The sequence below is a fragment of the Xenopus laevis genome, chromosome 9_10S (assembly GCF_017654675.1).
Source record: "Xenopus laevis strain J_2021 chromosome 9_10S, Xenopus_laevis_v10.1, whole genome shotgun sequence".
Lineage (NCBI taxonomy): Eukaryota > Metazoa > Chordata > Amphibia > Anura > Pipidae > Xenopus > Xenopus laevis.
Genome location: NC_054388.1, coordinates 48521592 through 48539002, shown reverse-complemented (window position 1 = coordinate 48539002; position 17411 = coordinate 48521592). Strand labels below are relative to the sequence as shown.

At 43.0% G+C, this 17411-nt stretch overlaps 1 protein-coding gene across 4 annotated transcripts in view; it reads left to right on the top strand.

The window, feature by feature from the left end:
• gli2.S (GLI family zinc finger 2 S homeolog) overlaps positions 1-12574 on the top strand; it is a 68627-nt gene extending 56053 nt beyond the window's left edge. For 2 of the 4 annotated variants that reach the window (XM_041577688.1, XM_041577689.1), the window contains exons 6-14: positions 3059-3260; positions 3510-3705; positions 4031-4147; positions 4235-4366; positions 4935-5084; positions 6076-6240; positions 7260-7526; positions 9503-9836; positions 10149-12574. In XM_041577688.1, the coding sequence (XP_041433622.1) occupies positions 3059-3260; positions 3510-3705; positions 4031-4147; positions 4235-4366; positions 4935-5084; positions 6076-6240; positions 7260-7526; positions 9503-9836; positions 10149-12379 (3794 nt within the window). In that variant the 3' untranslated portion in view covers positions 12380-12574. 4 annotated transcript variants of the gene reach the window in all.
• The last annotated feature ends 4837 nt before the right edge of the window (positions 12575-17411 follow it).

The window sequence follows — 17411 nt, the reverse complement described above, 5'->3', positions numbered from 1 at the left end:
AAAACACCATAGCATTGTCTTGCTTTATGGCAGGAATTTTAGACCAGTTTAAGAGTTTAGTGCAAGAATTTCATAAGCCACAGGATGCCCTTTATCTGTAAGTTACTCACAGCTCTGTGGCCTGGGGTCCTGTGACTGGCTGAGCTAGGAGTGTGGCCCCATCCCCTGCAGCCTTTCAATTTTAACTCCCAGCATCCCCCAAAAACCCTGTTTATAAGCCCTGTTATTGTACTTTAATAAATATTGCCCTGTGAATGGGTGTTTGTTCAGTGTGCACACCCTAATCTAAATATATACTGTATTTAGGTCATGTAGCACCTGAAATGCCCTGTGCCCTATGTGTTTGTTCCACATTTATTCTGCCTTTTCTGTCAAACCCAAGCAAATCCACTACTGTGCTATGCACTACAGCAGCCAAACTAAATTCTGGCTGTAGAGGGGGGTAGGTGTGGCCTGCTGGGTCATTTCAGTTAACACCTTCTCTGCCATAGATAACACCACAAAAACAGATTTCTCTCTTAGAGTAGTACACCTTATAGTTTATTCAGATGGGCATGTTGGCACTGTGGCCCCCTTGAGAAGAGGCTTCACATTAAAGGGAAGATTAACCAACTAATACAGTTGGTCTTGGTATGCTGGTGTGCCACCAGGTCAGTGCATTTAAACAGATTATTAATGCACCATGATTGCTGTTCTGTTGTATTGTTTGATGTTATGTCAGAGTAAAGTTGGCTCCATCAGTTGGTAACCGCTCCTTGATAAATGTATTTGTCAGGGGGTGGTAAAGAACGAGCCTGTTATTCTATCCTCAAATTGGTCAGGTTACTTATAGAGAAATGGTGGTACATGAATGGTGCATGGCTTCTCCGTAGCAAACTTTGGCCCACAGCCTGAGAGAACACAGACACACAGTGCGCGATTGATAAATCTCAGTCAGATGCAAGCTCCGCTCTCCGACTGACTGCTCTGTCCTTGTGCTGCGCAGACTGGCACCGACGTTTGTTCTGGCACCAAGTGCAGACACAGACTCTGCTAATTCCTAGATCCGGTGCCAATTCGGGGCACATTCTGACACCTCTGTGCGCCTCCTCCTGTGGAACAAGGCAATGCTCTCTCCTCCTGATATTCATCACCCGCTGCTCAAATAAATATCTGCAAAATAATATGCATTCCCCTTTCCCTGGAAATTCTATGGCGGGAATTCGCCTTTGAACGCAAAGTGTCTGCAACAGATCCTGAAATGGGCACTGGGGCCACAAAACCAAGCTGCTAAACTGTAACTGTCAGCATCACATCCACATGGGGTGTTAAAGGGGTTGTTCACTTTGCAAACACTTTTTTTTCAGTTCAGTTGTGGGAGGTGGGGTCACCGACTCTTCTAACTGCTCTAAATTAATACTTTTAGTTGATACGTTTCTCAGCGGCATCTGTGGGATATTAGCCACTATTGTATAAATTCTAACAGCTGCCTTTAATAAAACTCAGGGATTCTGCTCAGCAGGGACAGAGATAACAAATGTATCAACTAAATGTATCAATTTAGATTAGTTAAAATAGTCGGCGACCCCCCTCCCTCCCAGTGTTGCTTAAGAGCTATTACACATGGGCATTTTTTTTTTCTGCGCTCCCCTTTCTTCCGTTCAGCTGCAGGGGAGCGCAGGAGTAGACACACTCAATTATTGTGAAGGGGGCTGTACTCATACAGACACATGTATGTGCCGAACGCAGGTGAAATGCAACATGCTGTGTCCGACCTGCATTTGGCCATGTGTAAGAGCCCTAAGGGTCAGGGCACACAGGCAGATTCGGGGATATTAGTCGCCCTGTAACATATCTCCTCTTCTTCGGGCGACTAATCTCCCCGAATTGCCTCCCCTGCCTTCCTGCCAGCTAAAACGTAAATCGCCAGTGGGATGGCACTTGGAGCGATTCGTTTTCCGAAGTCGCCCGAAGTTTCCTCGTGAGGTAACTTCAGAAAACGAAGGCCGCAATCTGCCCTTGGGTGGATGAGTATTAACTAATAGTAGCCATGAGCTTGAGTATTAATAGAAGGAGCCCCCAGCTATTAATCTGTGTTTGGTCCTGTACCCCCATTTCCATGAGGCAATTTGATACTGGATTATCGGAGCTGGCACTTTACTTCCTGCCGCAGTGTAATGGGGCTGGTGGCTCAAAGCCAAACATGGACATAAATCAGCGGCGCAAGAGAAGAGAAAAATGAGTACAAGGTTTTTCTTTGTGTTTAATAATTTATCAAGGCAAGTGGCACATTAATAAACAGCGCTCCCCAGGGGCGGGGGGGTAACAGAGATAAATCTGGTTGCCAGCCCTGGCCTGCTTTCTCCCAACTAATGGCGCAGGAGATTGGGAGAAATGCAAATTCAAGGGAAACAAATCTAAATACTTTGCCTCCAAATCTCGTGTCATTTTTCATCGGCCCTTGGATAATTATAGCATGGGATCCGCCGTGTTTATTGCACGCACCCAAAGAGATGCGAACGCCGGTAATTAGTGCTCATTTCTGCCAGCCATGGCTTTGTGTTTAGCCAGCAATTTTCTGCTTTCCTTTCCAATATTAAATGTATAACCCACCCATATATGTTTATCTTCTGGATCCCAAATCCCACAGCAATGTGTTTATTCCAGATTAACCCCCTCATTCTGGATTCTTCCATTTAAGAGTAACAATGACAACAGGCTGGGGGCTTCTATTACTATTAGGAGAGTTTATCCAAGAACTTGGATGAATGGAGAGTATGGGAGGGGGGGTAGAAAATAAATGAACTTAGTTTGCTGCAATCTTGCATGCTGGGAATTCAATTTTCAGCCCTTTATTGGCCATTTAAAGGGGTCTGTCTTCCTGACTGTATAAATATTTTTATTTTTAATCAGTATTTATATCTACTGAAAGAGGAACTTGATCCTAATAATTGAAAATGGAACGCTAAGCAGCTTCACAACATGTAGCAGAAGCCAGCTGATTTTGACTGAAATGTGTCCTTTGCTTTTGTTAGTTCCATGAATTAATTCCCATCTACTTTTTATTTCCCAAATGCAGTATCAAGATTCTCCAGCCCCCGAGTTACACCGAGATTAAGCCGAAAAAGGGCCCTTTCCATCTCCCCTCTCTCCGATGCCAGCATTGACCTGCAGACCATGATCCGCACCTCCCCCAACTCACTGGTTGCCTATATCAACAACTCCAGGAGCAGCTCAGCTGCCAGTGGCTCCTACGGGCACCTTTCTGCAGGCGCAATAAGGTAACAGGCGGCATTGTACAGTTGAAGTACTGCGATGGGAAGTTTTCCCCGATACAGATCAGGATAGGTGGCTAGATCATTTTGCTAACAGTGTGCAAAGGGTTGCTGGGAGTTGTAGTTTCATAATAGTGGGGAATCTAGAATTAGGATTAAAAGGCAGCTACACACAGGGAACAGGGATTGAGACTTAGCCAAGCTCATAAAACAAAATCTGACTCCTTTTTTAAATTAAATTTCTGTATTTTCCAGCCCAGCGTTTAGTTTCCCCCATCCCATAAACCCTGTAGCCTATCAGCAGCTCCTGAGCCAGCAGCGCAGCCTGAGTTCATTTGGACACACCCCTTTGCTCCATCCGTCGCCGACGTTTGCATCCCGCCAACAGGGAGTACTCACATCCGCCAATCCAGCTCCTCCCAGCAACAACAACAACCCTGACTCCATCCTGGTGAGAAACATTCCCCATTGGTCATAATTAAGATAAAAGTCTGATTTAAAGGGTTTATACCCCAATAAGTATCTTTGTATCTTGTACATTAATGGAGTAACTTTGTAATCAGTTTGATATAATTTTATCCTGAATCTTTCATAAAGGATTTGGCAGAATCCCAAACTGAATCAGTAAGGAAAAAGTAAATAGAACTGCGCACATGGAAAAAAATAAATTCAATCTCCTTGTTTATATGACCCAGGTGTATAGGCTCAACTGAGGATTGGGCACTGGGGTACAATTAATTCATAATTGAAATTGTCCTTTATTGTTTGTATTTGAGCAGAACAAAGTGAGCAGTGAGTCTACGGTGAGCAGTACAGTCAATCAGGTGATACACAAGCGCAACAAAGTGAAGACTGAAGAAGAGGTGCTTCAGCGCGACTCCCCCAGCCCTCCGGTAGCTGTCCCTATCCTCTGTGATCTTTCTACTATTTACTCAGCCTTTCACTCCTGCCCCACTCACTGTACCTTTATGGTCATGTAGGACCACCTGACCGACCTGAAGGAGGATTTGGATAAGGACGAGTGCAAACAGGAGCCCGACATTATATACGAGACCAACTGCCACTGGGACGGCTGCAGCAAGGAGTTTGATACCCAGGATCAGCTCGTACATGTAAGGGTTTAGCATCAAATTCCATGTAATGTGTTACCTTTGAGGCTAGTATAAAGGGTGTTGCTTTCCTCCAGTAATAAATCACAGTATAATCTTTTATTGTTTTGGTGGAAATATAAAAAGCAGCATGCATGTTCTTGTTGCGGAGTTTACCCAACTTTTATACAGATTCTGTCTAGTCTCGTATGAGCCATTGTTTCTTTTCCTGCCCAGGATCATCCTTGTCACTAGAATAATCCACGCAATGCCAATTAGCTGTGCTGTAGCTTTGCTAGAACAAGTTTCCCTTTAAATTTTCAGTGCATAGACTTGTATGGAGACACATGCTCAGCAATGATACAAGCATTAATAATAGTACTAATTAGACTAATTAGACTGGAAGAGTTTTACAGGTGAGTATGCTAAAACTGCACAATTTCTGTAATATCTTCTTCAGACAGAGGGTAGGGCTCTATATCTGTTTGTTTGCTACAATCAATAGGCCAAATTTTGTGTTCAGGACAGATTATGTCACTGTGTGTTTTTTTAAGTACAAAGTGAAAAAAATGTGGCTTTGTCTCTCCTGCAGCACATCAATAATGACCATATCCATGGGGAGAAAAAGGAGTTTGTGTGTCGCTGGCAAGAATGCTCCAGGGAGCAGAAACCATTCAAGGCACAGTACATGCTGGTGGTTCATATGAGAAGGCATACGGGGGAGAAACCACATAAATGCACCGTAAGCTACGCCTGGTGTAAATCTGCCGACCTCAGCAACTGGCAGTTCCTACACAATAACAAAAAAATATATCCTGTGTCTGCTTCATTCTCAAAATTAATTTTAAAAGTCAACAGTCTACTAAACTGTAGTTTAATTATTATTTCTGTCTGGCACTTTTTGGGATATTTTATTACTGAGCTCCCACACCAGCTCCCTTCGATTGGTTGTTCCAGGGTTTGGGAGGGGGAGCAGATGTCAGTTTGTCATTTACAACTCATTTAAATCCTGCAATGTATATTATATGTAACTATATGATTCAGAATTATTTGTAACTGTCCTTCAGATTGGGGCCCCCTAACCACACTCCCCAGCTGCTGGCAGAGACTTGCTGTATAAATCCATAACCATTGGTGAAGCTGGGGGTGAGGGGTATCGTTGTAACGTGTCACATGGCAGAAGTGACATCATACATAACTGGAAGCGATGTCATGTGTAGTCATATTCACTCCCGGGGGATGCCACATGGTGGTACCGGACCTAAATACAGAGCTGACCAAACCCACTATTTCAATGGATTGTTATGGCTGTGACAGAATTTTAAGGAATTAATTGCCTTTAAAGGATGCCTTCACCTTAAGATGAATTTATAGTGTGATGAATGCTAAAACATTCAGAGACAATTTGCAATTGGTCTTTAATGTTATTCTTTGTGGTTATTAAATGATTTCCATTTTAGTTCAGTATCTCTTCTGGTTGGACTTTTATCAGCAATCTGGTTGCTAGGAGCCAATTTACCCTAGTAACCAAGCAGTAGTGTAAACGAGAGACTGAAAGTTGGCTAGGTCTGCATAGAAAGATAAGCAATACAAAGTAGGCAAGAGTTTGTCAGCTGCTGGGATCAGTGACCCCCATGTAAAAGCTGGAACTAGGCAGAAAAGGAGCTAGTTAAATCCCCCCCTTGGATATAACATGCTTATTCATACCCAATATCTTCTTTTTGTTTGACCAGTTTGAAGGTTGTTTCAAGGCCTATTCCAGGCTGGAGAATCTGAAGACACACTTGCGTTCACACACCGGGGAGAAGCCGTACGTCTGTGAGCACGAGGGCTGCAATAAGGCATTTTCCAATGCATCTGATCGAGCCAAACATCAGAACAGAACCCATTCCAATGAGGTGAGAGCCTGACACAAAGTGCCTCTGTCCTTTCCCCATGCCCCACACAATATTGGGATATATAAACCCATTCTGCTGACAGCAGGCACCTCGCACCCTGTGCCGCCTTTAAATAAATCCCTGGCGGAATCGAGATCCTTGTGTTACAATTTGTTTTGTGGCGGAGCCAAACCACATGTATGTTATGTCTAAAGCACAGGAGCAGATATTAGTGCACAATCCTTTGCCAGGGACTTTATTTCCTCTTTAATAGAGACCCATAAATCTCCTTTTCAGTCACATTTTTCTTCAGTGTCAAACAATTGCAGTGTGCAAAATGACTTCTGATAAAATATATGCAGCCATAAGGGATAGGGTGCCCCCCCACACACACACACTAGTGTTGCCACCTGGCCGGTAAAAATGATGCTTGATTCTAATGTTATTAATAGGGAAAAACGGGAAGAATATAGGAAGTCCGGTATGTTTTTCCAGAAAAGGTGGCAACCCTACCACCCTACCCCACACACATTTTTTTACACTCAATGAAAGTGCCTGAAAACACCCTATGTAACTCTCCGCAGAGTTAATTGTGACACACCTTAAAGAAAAAGCCTTGGCACATGTTGGACAATTGTAAGCCTGAAATCACTTTAATTGTATGCTGGTGCTTTAAGGTGTTGCACGTTTAAGACTACATGGCAAGCCTAGTGGTGCAACAGCCTCATTTACCATTGCCTTTAAGCAAATGCTACAGCAAAATTGCAGCCCTTTGAGCTCATGCACAGAGCTGATGCACCCTGGGTAATGGCCTTTTTAGGCAGTGCTCTGCATTCATAGGGAGGTGCTCCGCAGTTTGCAACCCACAGGGCAAAATACAAACACAGGGCTCTTTGCCCCTTGCCCAAGATGCTGTAAATCAATCAATGTGCTATAGGCCTGACATACACTTAATAAAATTCCTTTTCCATATATATGCATACGGACATATTAGTAGGAGCTGCAAGTGTATCTCGTTTTCACTGTCTTTGCATTGGCAGAAACCCTACATCTGTAAGATCCCAGGGTGCACAAAGCGTTACACGGACCCCAGCTCTCTCAGGAAACATGTCAAAACTGTACATGGACCCGAGGCCCATGTGACCAAGAAGTACCGCAATGACATTATCCAAAAACCTTCTGTACCCAAGGAGAATGGGGACAATGAAGCAAGTGCCAAACTGAGCAGTAGGGAGCATTCCAGCAGCACCTATAGAGACTCGGAGGACTGCTTGCAGGCCAGAACCATCAAAACAGAAGATAACATGGTGAGTGTGCCCGTAGTTAACAGTTTCATGTTATCTTTCTATATCAGTTCTGCTTGAGATGTGAGGCAGCTGCTTATAAAGCGGTCACATGGTCAGGCTGTTAAACTGGAATGAGCTGTGTATTTATGGGAGAGTTTTGTGATGCTGTAAAGTGAGCAGAGTTGGGTATTTACGGGGAGTTACATGACAGCTCTAATGACAAAATATAGCACTGCAGTTTGCTTCTCCTTCCCTTGTTTATATTAACAGAACTCCGATTAACCACAACCAAGCTCAGCCCTGTGGATCCTTTTAACCCTGTTCAGAATTAGCAGTCCTTGGTTTTCTGTCTATGGCTTGTTAGCTGGTGCTATCTTATCTTATACCTATCAGTGTTAGCCAGTGTCATCCTATACCTATGGGTGATGGCTAGTGTCATCCTATACCTATGATTGTTGGTCAGTGTTATCCTATACCTATGGGAGTTATCCAGCATTTTACTATACCTATAGGTGTTAGCCAACATTATGGGGGGAATTCACAAAAGTGGGGGAGCCAATTTTTTGAGTAAAAGTGGTGGTAAACTGGTATAAAATACTTTCTCCATATTCACAAACAGAAATCCGCCTAAATTCCGACTCAACGGACACTTCATATTTTAGTGTGAGAAAGACAGTTTACAGACACTTAAGTGTCAAACGACATAAAAATGGAGCAAAAACGATATTTTTTCCCGACATTTTAAAAATGGAGTAAAGCTCAGTGTAACTTTTCCCAATGTATCAGATCAATTCTAAAATAACTTGCTCTGCTTACTTCACCCAATCTTTATTTCACACCTCTTGTAGGTGCCCCATTGGGGAATTATCATATTCATAGGGATTAGAATTTTATAGTCAAGACACAAGTTTGTCTATACCTAAAGCTAGTGCCAGACGCCGCTCCTCCACTGCTTTATGTGCATGCACCGGACACATTGCCTCGACTGGGGTGCAGAAAGAACAAGCAGATTTCGACACTGAAATGCAAACTATCATGCAACGGCACCGAAATCTGGTCTGCTTGCAACCAAGCCAGGGCGGTGCATCTGGGTGCAGGTACATCAAGCTGCGGGAGAGGATTATTAGCCTGGGTCTCTACACAGGCTGAAATCTGCAATGTCTGGCACTAGCCTATAAAGTTATCTTATATCTATGGGTATCAGCCAGTGTTATGTTATAGAGTACTTATGTTTATTATCCAGCAGTTGCTGTGAGGGCACCAAAATTTACTCTCGCTATTTGCATCTGTTTGCACTTTATAGTGTGTCTTTGTCTGCCTGTGTATTGTGACTGTACATGATTTCTATGGCACTTACTGCCTGTGTGTACAAATGTGCCTTTATTTGTTTGTGTTTGCTTCATATGTGTTTGTGGCTGTGTTGCTTTCCTTCTCTGTATGTCTTCCTTTTGGTTTATTACTTTTGGCTTACTGGTGAGTAAGTGTTTGTCTGTGTATAACTAATAGCTTGCTTCACTTTGCTTAACTAACCTTCCTATTATTCTCCCTGTTTGTCTTGCACTCCTCTAAGGACAGGCCATATCAAGGTGAGAGAACCAACTAGCAGAGGAGCAGTAGGAATGGGAAAGTAATATTCAATCAGCAATGGGCTTTGTACTAAAGTAATTTAAAGTAACATTGTTAAATAAAAGAAACTAAATCCCAAGTATGCATTGTTGTACAAGTATGGGATCTGTTATCCACAATTCAGGGCCTGGGGTTTTCTGGATAATGGATCTTTCCATAATTTGTACTCTTCACTGTCTGCATAAGGTGGTTCCTGGCCTCACGTTGTAAAGCTAATGTAAAACCCAGCAGAACACTGCATAATTATACTTTTACTCAGAGCGTCACTTTACTTTGCCGTTTAATTAATGCAAAGGTTTATTTAGGCCACTCTGATGTGGTTGCTGCAAGCATATCCAGTCCTTGTTTATTAACTATCGCCTCTCTCTCAGATGCATCAGTCCAGCCCTGGAGGGCAGTCGTCTTGCAGCAGTGAGCCTTCCCCATATAGCAACTATATTGACAGTGGAGTAGATGTGAGCCTGCATGGCGAGGGGAGCTTGGGAGACCTGCTTGGTTTGGAGGAGACCAATCCAGTGGTAGACTCCACAGTGTCATCTGCCAGCCCAGCGGTCGGCCTTCAACTCCGGAAACATGGTGGAACCACAGTGCAGAGACTGGAACAGCTGAAGAAAGAGAAATTAAAGACCATGAAAGAGTCCTGCTCGTTTATTAACCCACCTCCACCTGCCAGGAACACCCGGCTCCCAACCATCACTGCAAATGGTATGTTGGGGTTAAGATTGTCAGTACAAGTTGTGCTCTGCCCCTTGTGCCAGGCTGATAATGAAGCACAAGGTACAACGTGAAGCACTAACCTGCACAAGGCAGCCCTGTACCATAGGCAGACATAGGGCTCTTATGTGCCCAAAGCCTCTAGCACTCTGTGAATCATATTTTGTCACTTTGATTCTAAATAAATAGCTGTACCCTACTGATGCCCATTTACTCTTTAAAATCATCATGGGCTTTTTATTGTAATGTGGCCATAGTGTTGGACAAATCTAATGGAACAATGTTGTTTCTTTCCATTCCCAGGTGTCAGTGCAATAGGTGTTCCCAGCAGTGTGCTATTCAACCCCAGGGCAACAGAACTTCCCATGAATGATGTGACTTTGCTTAACCAACTGAACGAGCGTCGTGACAGCACCAGCAGCACCCTCAGCTCAGCATACACCAGTCGCAGGTCCTCCGGCATCTCTCCCTGCTTCTCCAGTCGACGCTCAAGTGAAACCTCACAGTTTGGAGGCCGCCTAAATAATTCCAGCTCTGCAGATTCTTATGATCCCATTTCTACTGATGCCTCTAGGCGCTCTAGTGAGGCCAGCCATCACAGTGGACTTCCTAATCTTCTCAACCTCACTCCAGCTCAGCAGTACCGATTAAAGGCCAAGTATGCTGCAGCAACCGGTGGCCCACCACCCACTCCTCTTGCCAACATGGATAGGATAAATTTGAGAAATAAGTTGTCCCTGATGGACAGACCAGACTTTCCTTTGCATGCTTTCCGACAGCTTCCTGTTCCAAGACGTTGCAGTGATGGTGGTGGAAATGCAGGACTAGCAGTGTACCCCCATGAAATTCCAGGGAATAATTCAAGACGAGCTAGTGACCCAGTCAGAAGAACTGGAGGTATGGATGGTCAAGGACTCCCAAGGGTTCAGCGATTTCATAGCATGAATAGTATGAATACATTGCACCATCCATCCCTATCGGAAAGGAGAAATGGAGGCCTGCAGCACTACAATCGCTCTGACGGAAGCCTTCACAGGCACGTCTATTCTCCCCGACCACCCAGCATCAATGAAAATGTCGCTATGGAGGCCATATCTTGTGATTTAGATGTCCCTGGCGGAGACGATGACCTCATGCTCCCAGATGATGTTGTTCAGTACATCAGATCTCAGAACAGGGAGGCACCAAAGCAAAACCTACCAATTGAGTACAACAGTCCAGCACGGAATCTACAAAGCAGCATAAAACCTTTCCATCACAACACACCACACAGGGCTCCCGGGGCTTACTCAAGCAGGAATTTTCCTGCTTTGGCTGAATGCCTTGACCAGACTGCTAACATGCAGGATAACAGCATGCCTGTTCAGTGGAATGAAGTCAGCTCGGGTACTGTTGATGTAAGTGACTTACCCAAGCAGCCATTTGGTCCAGGCAACTTAGCGGTTGTTCAACAGAAACAGAATTTTGCCCAGTATCAGAACTTCAACCAAGCTCCTATCCATGGAGCTCAAAATATTATGGGCCAGGGGCAAGAGTCTGTACAGAGGAATATCAGTGTTAATGGACAGAGGTTTAATTATATGCAACAAAGACAACAGCAGATGAGCCAGTGCCAAAATGTCACTTCTGATTTCAGCCCCCAACAGAGGTACAGCCAGAGCCAGTCAATGCTGAACACAAGAGCAATGCAAGAAGGCCAAAACCTGATTCCTCCATCCTGTAATAATATGGCAGAGAGGCCTGGGGTTCACACACACTCAGCTCCAAGTAATACACTGAGTCATCAGCACCTTGCTGTGCACGGAGCACCCACGCAGATGTTCACAAATAACTTCTCCGTTAACCAAGACGGACTCCACCCACCCAACGCCTACACAGTCCAGACTCAGAAAAATGGATTGGAGCCACAACAGAACACTCTTGGAATGTCTGGGCAGGCGTTCAACCATGGAATGATTCAGCCAAGACCCCCAGCTGCCCCACACCTCCCTAACAGACCCAGGAATATACACCCGGTACATCACCCTCCTTACATGAGGAGTCCGCACCCTGTGAGTGAACTGAGCCCAGGCCAACAAACAGCAGAGGCAACACCAAAGAGAACCAATGAAGACACTGATCCAAGTCCTAAAGACAATAATTTGCTTTATTATTCTGGACAAATTCACATGTACGAGCCAAATGGAAACTTCAGTTCTGGCATAGACTGCACAGCACAGCAACTCCCCACAATGCCGTCTCCTGGGGCAAATCAGGTCACAAGCACCGTAGACTCCCAAGGTCTTGAGCACCCCCCTGTTATAGATTTTGACACAATGATGGATGATGGGGATCACTCGAGCCTTATGTCAGGAACCTTGAGCCCTGGACTCCTGCATAGCTTCTCCCAAACATCATCTCGCCTTACAACTCCCAGGAACTCCCTGACACTCCCTTCCATCCCTGCTGGGATAAGCAACATGGCAATAGGAGACATGAGCTCTATGCTCACAACATTGGCGGAGGAAAGCAAGTTTCTCAATCTGATGTCCTAACGAAAAGCACATGTGATTGAACATATAGAAAGGGGTTCTGTGAATCTCAGTATCACTATATCAACACACAGACATTAGGGCTGTAAAATCCTCACATTGCATTGAACTGCCAATTGCCCACATTGTAAATACTATTCCTGGCCCAAAATAATAATATAAGCAATATCAATAAAGAGAGTGTTTGATACCCACAAATTAAAGTACAAAATACACTAATTTTTAACCCCGATGTCTTCAGTTGTTGAAAATAGAAAGGACATTATGGTATAAGTCCCAGATTATCTTCAACTTTTCTGTATTGTGGTTACAGTTTACATTCCAAAAAGCAGACCTACCCAGAGCTTATGGGTTCATATACTGTTTGTGCAAATATATGTTCAGTAAACTCTTAATAGAGCAAGGATTTGGTCACAGTTAAGGTTATTGCTCAGTAGATTAGAGAGCTGGTTACCATCTTATTATTATTATCTTCCCCCTTAAAGGGCATGAAAAGGCAAAAAAAGTAAAATCACATTTTTACTTTCTTTAATGAAAAAGAAACCTATCTCCAATATACTTTAATTAAAAAATGTGTACCGTTTTTATTAGAAAGCTGACTGTAGGCAGTGAAAGTCTCCTGGATAGGAATTGTCAGATGAACCCTAACTGCTCTGCGGGGAAACAATCATACTTATGAACAGCAGGGGGAGCCTCACCTCGCTTCCCAGCCATGCAGAACTCAACAGCTTTGTTTTTTTTCCCTATAGAGCAGTCGGCGACTGTGTAAAGATTTGTATTGGATTTTATTTTTGCCTTTGCACCCCCTTTACTGTTTCCAACTCCAGCTGCAGGGACAAAGATCATGGAGCCAGATTTAAACAGATAACCTGGGATACTATTTGGAGGATTGTTTTTTGCGGCAGCCACTGGTTTTACAAAAACTCTAAAATCCACATTAGATTAAATGACAACACAGGACCCAGAGCAGTCTGCCTATTCTGATTATTAATCAGTCTTGCTGTATCGGCTTCTGGCAGATATTATTTGACTTGTGTTGTTTTGATAATTTATGATGAGCCCTAAGAAGCTCAGACCACACTGAGCATGTGCACAGTCTTGGTTTTGCAAAGATGTTTAACAAAGTTACAAGATGGTGACTCCCTGTGGCAAACTTTGAAAGCATAAATCATTTGTTTAATTAGGCTTGTGGTGCAGTAAGTTCATGTTTATGTTTAGTTTACAAAATACAGCATTTCCAGCCTTATTCTATTTTAGATGTTACTTCCCATTTAAGTTCACTGGTAGGATGAGCAGAGAGCTGATGATCATCATTCTGCTCTAGTTTATTGGGGTGTAGTTTAGAGAGTTTAATGTCAGAGCAGAGAGTTGGTTCCTATTTTGTAGGTCATTCATGGGTAGGATAGAGATCTAGCTATCGTACTTAGGGGTGTAGAGTTGGAGCATGGTTATTATCTTCCACTCAAGTTTATTGGGATATAGAGTGAACAGTTTACTATCATCATAGTAGAGCAGAGAGTTGGGTAACCATTTTCCCCTTTGAGGCAATTGATGACTAGGACAGTTATCATAATTCAACTGAAAATTATTGAGTGATAGAATAAAGAGGTTGGTATGATCTTAGTAGAGCAGAAAGCTGGTAATCATCATCCCCCTTAAGGTCACTAGTGGGATGAGTAAAAAGCTAATTTTCATCCTTCCACTCAAGCTTATTGGAGTGTAGAGAGCTGTTATTCTCTTCCACTGAAGCTTATTGGGTTATAGAGTAGACTGTTGAATATCATGCCACTGAAGGTTACTTATGAGTAGAACTAACAGTTGGTTATAGAAAGTTGTGAATCATATTCCCGTTAATTACTATTATATATAGGGCACGGAGGTGGTCATCATCTTTTCCTTTAAGGTCATTGATGAGAAAAATAAGTAAGTTATAAGAATTATTGGAGTCTTCAGCAGAGAGTTGGTCATCATTTTGCCCTCTATGCCTTTGGAGGCAATTTCGGGCGACCTTGTTAACCCAAGCAATTCCGCTGGTGATTGGTATTCTTACTGGCGGCAAGGCAGTGTGGGTGATTAGTCGCCCGCAGTAGATGAGATTTGTTGTTGAGTGATTAATCTCCCTGTCTGCCCACCACCTTTGAGGTCATTGGGGGGTAGGATATAGAGTTGATTATCATTCTTCCATTGAAAGTTATTATGTTATATTAACTTCCACTGAAGATTTTTGATGTGTAGAGTAAAAAGTTGGGTATTGTCATAGTACAGCAGAGCTGGTTGATATCTTCTCCCTTAAAAGGATTTTTTCATGATTTTTATTCTAATTTGTCCTGTTATATAATCCAATTATTACATTTCCCTTGTTCTGTTGAAAGGTTGTTGGGAAATTGAGGAGTGTGATATCAATCCAACTTGCAGGGCAGCTGTAGAGAGTGACTGAAACTGTGACTGAAATCAGAACATGTCACATGACTGAGAACACCTGGGAAACTAACAACATGTCTTAAGGTGTAATGCAGAAAATTGGTATCTTCTTTATGATCCTTCCATTGAAGGTTACTGGTTTGTAGAGCAGAACGCTGATCATCATCACTGAAGTTATAGGTGTGTAGAGCAGGGTTATCATCTTCCTACCAAAGATTAGTAGAATAAGTAGATTGAGGACTATCTTCCTACTTGGTGTTATTGGTCAGTTGAGTGGAGAGATGGTCGTCATTTTTCCATTCATGGTTATTGGTTATAGAACACAGATCTTGGTCAACACACTCACACCACAATAATAAACTAGGGAGGAAAGTTGCATTGATTGGAGCTCTTGGGTTGTAGCTTTGGGGTAACTTGGGAAGTCCTAACATCTGCACTATGGGCAAAAAACACTGTGGATATTTGCATGTCAATGAGACAAACCCCACAGCAAAGCCTTCTGATCCCCACAAATAAAAAAATGAATGAATAGGACTTGTGCAGAACTTCCTGGTTTGGATGAGCACAATCAAAACAAATCACTGTCCACAGAGAAGCCTCTGCATAAAAACACCCTCTTTGCCCCAGCTGCAGCCTTGTTAGGCTTTGAGTTTAGGAGGTACTTCAGTATACAGAGACTTTTCAGTGGGCTGCTGATTTGTTTTGAGGCATACGGTATAACCACAGGGTTATTTGGCATGTGCAAAGCACACTATGCCATCTTACTGTACATGTGCCGTATGGAGCAAAGTTGGCACAAGCTGGTGCCAGGTCACCATACCACCATATGCAATGAAAAACTGTCCCTATTCCAACTTGTTTGGCATAGGAAATATATAGGGATGTCATCTCCCCTATATCCCCATAATCTTCCACCTAGACAAGTACAGTCATATGAAAAAGTTTGGGGACCCCTCTTGATTTTTTGGAGTTTTGTTTATCATTGAGTGAGCTTTCAAAGTAGCAACTTAATGCATCATAACAAAATTATACAGGTGCATACATTTGGGGACACCAACAGAGACATTACATCAATACTTAGTTGAGCCTCATTTTGCAAATATAACAGCCTCTAGATGCCTCCTATAGCCTTTGATGAGTGTCTGGATTCTGGATGGTGGTACATTTGACCATTCGTTCATTCAAAATCTCTCCAGTTTAGTTACATTTGATGGCTGCCGAGCATGGACAGCCTGCTTCAAATCATCCTATAGATTTTCAATGATATTCAAGACGGCCATTCCAGAATATTGTGCTTCTCGCTCTGCATAAATGCCTTTGTAGATTTCGTAAGTGTGTTTAGGGTTATTGTCTTGTTGGAATATCCAAACCCTGCATAACTTCAACTTGAGACTGATGCTTGAACATTATCCTGAAGAATTTATTGAGTTGAATTCATCCGACCCTCAACCTTAACAAGGGCCCAGTCCCTGAACTAGCCACACAGCTCCACAGCTTGATGGAACCTCCACTAAATTTGACAGTAGGTAGTAGGTGTTTTTGTTGGAATGCGGTGTTCTTCTTCCGCCATGCAAAACACTTTTTGTTATGACCAAATAACTACATTTTTGTCTCATCAGTCCAAAGCACTTTGTTCCAAAATGACTGTGGCTTGTCTAAATGAGCTTTTGCATACAACAAGCGACTCTGCTTGTGGCGTAAGTGCAGAAAGGGCTTCTTTCTCATCACCCTGCCATACAGACGTTCTTTGTGCAAATTGCGCTGAATCGTAGAACGATGTACAGATACACCGTGTGCAGGTGACCTTTGGGTTGTCTGTAACCATTCTCACAATCCTCCACATATGCTGCTTCTGTATTTTTCTTGGCCTGCCAGACCTGGGTTTTACAGCAACTGTGCCTGTGGCCTTCCATTTCCTGATTACATTCCTTACAGTTGAAACTGAAAGTATAAACCTCTGAGATAGCTTTTTGTAGCCTTCCCCTAAACCATGATACTGAACAATCTTTGTTTCAAGATCTTTTGAGAGTTGCTTTGAGGATCCCATGCTGTCACTCTTCAGAGGAGAGTCAAACAGAAGCACAACTTGCAATTGGCTTCCTTAAATACCGTTTCTCATGATTGGACACACCTGCCTATGAAGTTCAAGGCTTAACATGCTAATTCAACCAATTTGGTGTTGCCAGTAATCAGTATTAAGCAGTTACATGCATTCAAATTAGCAAAATTACAAAATTTTTGCACAGGCAGTTTTTCACATTTGATTTAATCTCATACAACTGAATACTGCTTTACTAAAAATCTTTTAAATGAATGGGAAATGAAAGACATAACACGGTTATATTTTTTGTTGAAAGTGGAGTAAATTATTATGCAGGCTGGAGAGGGGTTCACAAATGTTTTCATATGATTGTATTTGCCCTTACTGTGATTTAAACCAGCCTGGGTACATAATGTCATAAAAAGCAATAAGAAGACAACTGTCTCCCACAATGCATTGCAAGTGAGTTCTGCACACCAGGGGTTACCCGCCAGATAGCACAGATATGCAGAGCCAAGAGGAATGTACCTCTTCCCTGGTCTCTATAGTACAATACAGTGCCTGGTGTTCCCC